This window comes from Megalobrama amblycephala, linkage group LG2 (assembly GCF_018812025.1).
Source record: "Megalobrama amblycephala isolate DHTTF-2021 linkage group LG2, ASM1881202v1, whole genome shotgun sequence".
Classification (NCBI taxonomy): Eukaryota; Metazoa; Chordata; class Actinopteri; order Cypriniformes; family Xenocyprididae; genus Megalobrama; species Megalobrama amblycephala.
In genome coordinates this window covers 58,127,253-58,136,725 of record NC_063045.1, presented here as the reverse complement: position 1 = coordinate 58,136,725, position 9,473 = coordinate 58,127,253, and the positions used below count along the sequence as shown (strand labels likewise).

Genomic DNA, 9,473 nt, shown 5'->3' with positions numbered 1-9,473 from the left:
AAGTAATAGAAAGTGAAGAGAGGTTGATCAAATATAAGATTTATTTCACCATAACTAATTCGTTGTACTGAATTCAAATGATGCGCCTGTTCAGGTACGGTCCAACCGCTGAAATCACCTTTGGGAAATCTTTCGCCACGAAAAACAGCTTAACAACGATAAATGTGACCACACTTTAAAGGGATAGTTCACCCAAAAAATGAAAATTTGATGTTTATCTGCTTACCCCCAGCGCATCCAAGATGTAGGTGTCTTTGTTTCTTCAGTAGAACACAAATGATGATTTTTAACTCCAACCGCTGCCGTCTGTCAGTGGTATAATGCAAGTCAGCGGGAACTTGGACTATAAGAGTAAATAAAACACGACAGACAAATCCAAATTAAACCCTGCGGCTCGTGACGACACATTGATATCTTAAGACACGAAACGATCGGTTTGTGTGAGAAACCGAACAGTATTTATATCATTTTTTACCTCTAATACACCACTATGTCCAACTGCATTCATCACTCGATTCGTTTGGTCTGATCGCGCTCTGACAGCGGCAGTGATGTCTCGCGCATATACTTCAATTGTCTTAGGACATCAATGTGTCGTCACGAGCTGCAGGGTTTAATTTGGACTTGTCTAAGCAAGTTTTATTTACTGTTATAGTAGAAGTTCCCATCCACTAGCATTATTTGACTGACAGACGGCAACGGTTGGAGTTAAAAATCATCATTTGTGTTCTACTGAAGAAACAAAGACACCTACATCTTGGATGCTCTGGGGGTAAGCAGATAAACATCAAATTTTCATTTTTGGGTGAACTATCCCTTTAAATCCTAAATGTTATAACATTACTATGTTTCCATAACTTTTAAAAGCTACTGATGTAAGTCGCCGTGAAATGTCTTACCTCAGTGGGTCTACAAAAAATGACTGGTAGGCTACTGTTTTTATTAAGTGTTTGATACACATTTCACGATTTCAGTTCATAAGATTGCTATTTGATTTATTCTCTTGTTTAATAAAGATTAATTTGGATTATCATCAGGTACAGTAGCCATATGTTAATTTTTCTCAAAGGAAAAATCTAATGCTGTAAACATACAAGGAGCCATATTAGCTGGTAGACCTATATTATTAAAAGTAAAAAATTAACAACTCAAATGAATATAACCGCGTTTTTTTATATAACCAGGGACGTGCACAGATATTTTGGGGGGCAGGGGCTCAAGTGGAAAAAAGGGCACTTCTCATAATTACTTATTATGAGAAATATATTAAGACAACCTGACTTCCCTCACACTCACGCAATTGTTTTATACTCCACAGATTTCTACAAAATAATCAGTTCACACAGAGACCATGGTCTTCTTTAGTATTCACTAGGTTTATCACAAGAGCAACAGCAACTATTTTCAAGTAGCTATATTTAGAATAAATGACTGCACCAAGGAGAGGGACATAGTTTCACTAATAATTTGTTTATTTTGCACAAATCAATACATTTTTTAATTCTTTTGGTTATTGGAATACTTCTTTTATGTAGCGGACAATTTTAAGATTTTGGTCTATTTTTGCTTTAATGTCTACTTTTACTGTAATGGAAAGAACTTAACCCTAACCCTACGCATTTGTTTTAAGCCTACTACCATCCGTCTATTTGCATCTGTAGATTTCTTGTAAATTAACCAAAACAAGCCAATCTGCATATTTAAACACATCAAGAGTTTTTTCCCCTGAAAAGTTAAAATTACATTATATAATATAACAAATGCCTGCAGAGGGCACCAAAAGGGGGCCTGCTGATTTTTGTTGTTACACAGCACAGCACAGCACGATCAAATCTATGATCAAAGCCAACCACCATAATTAAAAATATTATTATTAGTTAAATTATAATATTCGGCCATTATATTAATATATATATATATTTTTTTGATAGAAATGCTACAGCCACTGTAATTTCTTCAACAAGAATATATGGTCATCAAACATGCAAAGACAGAGCAAGGGTTTAAACTTTTATTCATGTATTATCCTGTGTTAGTGTAAGAATAGCATTATGTAATGCTGTATTATCATTTTTAAATAGTTTAAATAAATTGTGCATCCTTAGAAAACTGTCTAATAATGCGGTTCATGGATGCTCTTCTTCTGGTATTGACAGCCCTACAGATATCTTTGCCATGGTTCAAAACACAATGCACAGCACAATAAAATAATTGAAATTATAATATGACATTAATTTAATTAGTATTAAATCAGGCAGATGTGTTGATGGTGGTCAAAAAATTAATGCAGCGTTAAATGTATAAATAACCCTTAAACAGCCAAAACTTTCAGGTTTGTGAACATAGGCTAGCCTACCTGAAAGAGATGCACGGGATGGATTCATCTAGGGCTTTTTCCTTTTTCGTTTCTCATCGCCAGACAGCAGTTGTATTTTCCCGGGAATAGTTGTCACAAGCTTTCAGCCAGCAGCAAACATGAGTTGGGGTGGGGCGCGCGCGCGTGCGGGAATGAATGGCGTGTCACGGAGGGAGGGCTGCTGAACACGACAAAGCCGACCTGATAGTATTTTTTAATTTGTTTTATTAAGTAAATATATATTTGTTTCACAGGAAAGCTGTGTGCAAACAGGAATATATATTCATTTATTTAAAAAAAAAAAGGGCACTTTCTATCGAGGAAGAAAAGGGGCAGGTGCTCAAGCCCCTTTTTTGTCTATGTGTGCACGATAACGTTATAATATTTGTAATGATACGAGTAATATATTGCATATTTAGCCAATGGTTAATTTTTCTAGCTAACATGCTATGGTCATTAAATGGCTTTCCTGAGGTAGATGTAACATTGACGTGACTGATCAATTACATAATTACATTTTGGTAAGTTGTACTGTATTTTTCAACATTATAACCAGTAGCGGCTCCTGACCATAAATTTAGGTATATATATATATATATATATATATATATATATATATATATATATATATATATATAGTTCAGGAATGGTCTGAGGAAACTAAAGAGATTAATGTGTTGCCTTGGCCTCCAAATTACCAAGATTTTGATCCAACTGAAAATGTATTTAAAGATCCAGGCCCCACCTGATAACTATATATATATATATATATATATATATATATATATATATATATATATATAAAATGTATAAGGCTAACTAAATGTAATGTATGGTCTAAATGTGATTTGTATAATGCCCTGAAGCCTTGAAGCCCTGAAAACTGATAAAAGAACACATGTTATACATACATTTGATATTTAATATTATCAGTTAATTACATTTGATAGATTTCACTTTCAATATAATATTTGCAATGAGTTTAAAAAAAGATGTTTTTTATGCATCTTTGGCCTGAGTTTTTTGTTGCATTTACACTGTTCTGACCAGCAGGTGTCACCAGCGTGTGGTGTTTGGAACGCTTAGTTCGAAACTGAAACATTTTGCGAATTGATTCGAAGCTTTGAAAGGAGTAATTTTCTCCCACCACTAATCGTCGAAACGGGCTTTCTTTCTCTCTCGCATATGAAATGTTAATTGAGTTAAGTTCCTCAATTCTTCAGTATAACTTTCAATAAAGTATCACATGGCAAGCATTAATCATTCAAAGTGTCTTCATTGTCAAAACTATATTACAATATTACATGGGGGGCACAAAAGTCATTTCCATTTTTATTACACCATCAATTTTGATTTATGCAAGTATGGCTCATATCTATTTGAATGTTGAAAGACTGTTGGACACATATGGTAAATTCAGCTTCTTTAGCTCAAACTCAAAGTCTACAAAATAAGTCTTATGCTCTGGGCAGTTACTTTGACACGTACCACTACCTAAAGATTGTTGCAGACCACATACACTGCTTCATGGCAATAGTGTTCCCTGATGGCAGTGGTCTCTTTCAGCAGCATAATGCATCATGCCATACTGCAAAAAAAGTTCAGGAATGGTCTGAGGAAACTAAAGAGATTAATGTGTTGCCTTGGCCTCCAAATTACCAAGATTTTGATCCAATCGAAAGTTTGTGAAATGTGCGGGACCAAAAAAAAAAAGATCCAGGCCCCACCTGGTTAAAGTTCCATAGCGGTGAATGGGAGAATAGATTAAATATATTTTGTGTGTTCACATTTTCTCAAATAGCAAAAAAAAAAAGAGTCAACAACAATGTTTTCACAACTTTCAAAAAGGTGAAAAAAAAAAAAAAATAGAGATCAATTGATAACGACAGTCAGAAGAGAGAAAGATATCAACTTTACCGTCACTCCCATAGCCGCTGTATTAGAAACACCCTCACAGCAGCATAAACTATTGTTTTGTAATTTGATGCAAAGGTAATATTAAGTATAGAGTTATAAATGTACATGCATAAAAAAAATTGAAAATATAAAAAACGTTGCAAGATTTACTATGCTGATGACCGTTAAAACACGTGTCATCACAGTCTGTGAAAAGGGTCACATTTTCATATTGTCCTTCTATTTTACCACCTGTTTTTTTTTTCTTTTCTTTTTTTTAGGTGCAAAACATATTTTGTAGTTCAAATAAGTTTGTACACTAAGTTAATGATATATGCTTACATTCTTAATTCTTATCATTCAAACCGTCTGTAGCTTCAATGAAACCACAATGATTAACAAGAACAATACTTCTAATCGTGTTGATCATACTACAATATTAAAAAAAGAAGTAAGTAACAGTCAGCTCAGTGACTCCACCCACCTTTGAAGTATATTTATACCATGTTTAGCCAGTGAGAGCTCACTGATCGTCTTCATCATGACCATCATCATCTCTCTGCTCCTGTTGGCCTCTCTGCTGCCACACCTGACCTTCACTGGTGAGACTGATTTTTCTGTATTTAACAGCATATTACGATGACTTTTACAAGTGTTTAATTGAATAAGTTGACTAACAGCACTATCTCTCTCTCAGCTCATGAGAATGTGGGTATAGTGAATGGCAATGAAGTCAGACCCCACTCCAGACCTTACATGGTTTCTCTTCAGACATATGGGCACCATATCTGTGGAGGATTCCTCATTTCTGATCAGTTTGTCCTGACTGCCGCACATTGCTGGAACGGGTAAGAGATTGTTTAGCGTGAACTGCAATGTTTTGACTGATAAGGACTGAAGTGCAACCTGTATATCAGTTATGACATAAATGACCATTTCCAATACGCTCTTTCAACAGATATGATATTCTGATGGTTGTTGTTGGTGCTCATGACTTAAGGGACAGCAAGAGTTCAGATCACATCAGAGTGAAGTCCTACATCCCTCATCCAAACTATAAATCCAATCCTTATCGAATTGATGCTGACATCATGCTTTTGAAGGTAGCAATCTGTAATACATTTAGTCTTTCGAAATACTATCCAGTTAGGAAACAGTAGCACAAACCACTATGTTTGGATTTCTATCGCAATTTCTTGATTTAAAAATTACTGAAGGGATTTAAATCATTTCTGTGTAAATGGCCAAGTGCCTCTTTATGTCTGTTTTCTACATTATTGATTAATTTCTCTGTTTAGCAACAAAAAATGCCTTTTCAGCAATAGTATAACCTAATAAATTTCAGTCATATAAAAGATTATTTATTAAAAATGGTTGTATTTTTTAATTACAGCTAGAGAAAAAAGTCAATCTAAACAACAAGGTTGGAGTGATACCATTACCAAATGAAGGAAAAGACGTCAAACCAGAGGCTGCCTGTAGCGTTGCCGGCTGGGGAAGACTGATGACTGATGGCTCAAGGAGCAATGTTCTAATGGAGGCAAAAGTGTCCGTAATGAATAACACAGAATGTAGAAATAGATGGGGACCATCATTCTCAGTCTCACAGATGATCTGTGTATATGGACGTGGTGGAACCTGCTTTGTACGTTCAAAAGATGATTCACAGACTTTATGGTAATGTATGAAATGGTTTCACTACTGATGTGTTGATCTGTGTTTCTTAACAGGGGGATTCAGGAGGTCCTTTGGTTTGTGGAAACACTGCTGTTGGTATCACATCTTTCGGTCAACCTGGTCAATGTAATTCACCTGAGCGTCCTAATGTGTATACTAAGATTTCAGCATATATTCAATGGATCCGTACAGTAATTGGAAATGTATAATGACTTCATGGAAACTAAAGAAGGAAGAAATGTTATTCTTGAATTCTTCCATAAACCTTCTTTCAATAAAAGTATCAAATGGCAAGCATCAATTATAGTCAAAGTGTTCTCATTGTCACAACCATATATAATTTAGGCAACACCCTCATTGAATGGGAAAAAAAATGAAATATCCAAAACTGTTGGTCAAAGTTACAGTAATAAAAAAAAACATTTTAAAACAGAAATATCATCTTAAACTGTGCTGTTTAAAAAAAAATTCTGGTAAGCTCTCAACTGATTTCTCAATCTAACAGAATTTATAATTAAACATGGATTGCATCACACATGGGGCAGATTAAGTGTAATATATATATATATATATACACACACACACACACATTTATGCACATATATGCACACCACTCGGTTTCTCTGTCGAATCAGAACATCTTTATTTGTCCATTTATAGATAACCAGGCACATATACACGTCATCAGTATGAGGGCACACCCATTACAAATGTTAACACCCCCACTTTCTCTCATTCTGTACAGTACTGTATACAATAACATGTTTAAGTTTCAAGTTTACTATATTTATAAAGCACATTTAAAACAACCTTGGTTGACTAGTGCTGTATAAAGTTACCCATGTCCATCACCAAAAATTAAAAATAGACATTCACAAGACGTTAAACGCACAAGAAAACAGATTTTACTTTTGAACTCAGACACTGTGGGTTCTGATTTGATAGATAAAGGCAATTTGTTCCACAACTTTGGGCCAGCTACTACCAAGGCTCTGTCCCCCCTGAATCGCAGTCTAGATCTGGATACCCGTAATAGATGACTGGTCTGTGATCTGACTGGATTATGCTCAGTAAACAACTCTGACAGGAATTGAGGAGCGATATTGTTTAAGGCTTTGTAGACAAACAAATTTTTTTTTAATTCAATTCATATAAAGTCCATGATATGATATGATATGATATGATTTATTGCAATATAAAAAAAAAAAAAAGACTTTGTTTGAAACAGTTTTCATAATAAGGAAAACATATTAAACAACCAATAAAAAATAGTAGTAAGGGGGAAAAAAAATCAAATTTGGAATACAACTTATTTAGATTTATGGCTTTGATTTTCTAGCATTTTTAGAGTTCAACGTTTCATAAAATATATATAAATTTAATATAAAATAATGTTCATAAATCATTTTAATAATCTTAAACCACTAAAACTTTTCATCCAGTTTCACAGACAAGGCTTAAGCTAGTCCCAGACTGAAATGTACGTTTGAGATGTTTTAACTGAAAGCAACGTGTACTGACAGATCTTAAAATCTGTCAGTGCCATTGTTTTGTCTCAAGATGCACACCAGTTTATAGGGTACATTTATAAAAGATACTTAAATGTCCTAATTGAACTAAGGCCTAATCCTGGCTTAGTCTAAGCCCTGTCTGTGAAACCAGGCCTTTATGTTTCACTTTTTAAACTTTTTTTATTTCAACAATAATCTGCCAATGGTCTTCTTTAAAATGAGACCAAACTTAAGTCTGTGCTCCCAAGCTTCAAATGACAGTTCCCTTTCGAGGAAACTCACACTGCGTCCAGTAAGAATGCATTGGGAACGCCCTCAGCGTGAAAGCGTCTAATGCACGTATGTCATCTAGTCCAATGGCGAGACTGAACGTCACGACCAGGAAAGGATAAACACATCCAGTAAGACAGGCTTTAGCTTTTGTGCCTCAGCAAAGCGCTCTATGTGAAACTGTCCTTGTCTATTTATTGTTGTCTGTCCCGATTTAGCACAGCTCAATATTTACAGTATTATGGCGACACAAACATTTAAGCAGTGTGTTCCTCCCTACCCTCGTTTTCTAATAGGTGGGGATACACATGACGTATGTGTTATGTGTTTGGGAGTGGAGCATGCTCTGTCAGCCGTCGAGGGGGCTGACTGCAAGCATTGTGAGAGGCTGCCGCTTCGCACGCTCCACACTCCCGCCTGACACTTTTCGAGAAAAGTGATCAGGCTAGCATTCCCCATGGTTCTGGACCCGCCGCTGCTGAGGCAGCACGGAAGAAAGAAATCATGGGGATCGCAAATGGATCTGTTGGAGGGGTTTGAGATGGGCGGGAGCGCTCTTTCTCTGCCTTCACCCAGCGGATCCATGGCTCAATCTCGCTCTCCCGCCCAGGGAGAAAGACCGTCGTTTCAACACTCCAGTTCTGAGAAATTGAATGTGCTGAGCGTCAGAATGGGGGAAGATGATTCGCCATCTCTTTCCCCAGCATATGAGGAGCTGGTGGAGGTGATGACTCATGCTGTGTCAAAGTTAAACATCGACTGACCAGCCAAGAGAACTGGCGCTCGTCCAAAAAGCAAACTAGATGAGCGCTTTTTAACACCAAGCACAACACCTTCACCACGTCTGGGCCTTCCTTTCAAGGAGGGTTTTTCCGATCTGCATAATGTGTTGGCAACGAAGAGACATCTGTGGCTCAATTTATCAGATATAAAAGATAAAGACAGGGCTTTTCTCTTTGACGCCCCGCTTGGACCCTCTGGCCTCTTCGGCGACTCCATTAATACAGTCGTCGAGAGGTTTCAAGAGACCAAAAAGCAAGTGGAGCCTTTTAAAAAATTTCTACCACGCCGCCATCCATCCTCTGGGGCTGATGGGTATGAGCAGCCCCAGCCGTATAGCTCCTCATATCGAGCGCAGCAAAAAGAGAGTGTCGCATCTCGTGCTCCACCTCAAACATACGGTGGATCGGGACGACACTCTCAACCAAAGCCTTCGAAGCCAAAGACTGATCTGAGGGTCATTCTTCAAGCTAAGAAGGCTCGGGTCGGGTGAAAAGAGGTCCTGACGCCAGTGGTGTTAGACCTCTGAGGGCAGCCCCCCGCAGGGCGGAACGGTGTACACCTCATCATATGGGGACCGTTCCGTCTCTGCCCTCAGGGACCGTTCTGCCAACCCCGACCCTTGGTGCTTCGGGGGCAGCGGTCTCCAGGAGTTCGGGATTTAGCGCTCACAAGACACTGTGTCACTAGACACTGCATCACACTCGCAGCCTCTGAGGAGGTTAAAAATGCAGTCAAATCGGTTGGTTCCTGCCAGTATGTCTCAGGTCACAGAGATGGCTGCTCTCAATACACCAGAGGCCAGCCTCGAGAGGCTGGTTCCCTTAGTAGATTATCTGGCAGAGTGGAAACGTCTACCAAATGTGTCGCTATGGGTGCTGCATATTATAGAAAAAGGGAACAAAATCCAGTATGCGGTTTCTCTATACAACGGGGTGCGACTAACTTTAGTGCACGTCATCTAAATCGTTCGGTTAGAAAAC

At 37.5% G+C, this 9,473-nt stretch overlaps 1 protein-coding gene across 1 annotated transcript; it reads left to right on the top strand.

Annotated features, from left to right (window-relative positions):
• The first annotated feature begins 4,650 nt into the window (after positions 1 to 4,650).
• LOC125262989 (granzyme B(G,H)-like) lies at positions 4,651 to 6,251 on the top strand. Its single transcript, XM_048181825.1, has 5 exons — positions 4,651 to 4,854; positions 4,950 to 5,100; positions 5,211 to 5,355; positions 5,646 to 5,897; positions 5,983 to 6,251. Exons 1-5 carry the CDS (start codon positions 4,794 to 4,796, stop codon positions 6,136 to 6,138), a joined length of 765 nt encoding a protein of 254 aa, XP_048037782.1. The 5' UTR covers positions 4,651 to 4,793; the 3' UTR covers positions 6,139 to 6,251.
• Positions 6,252 to 9,473: the final 3,222 nt, after the last annotated feature.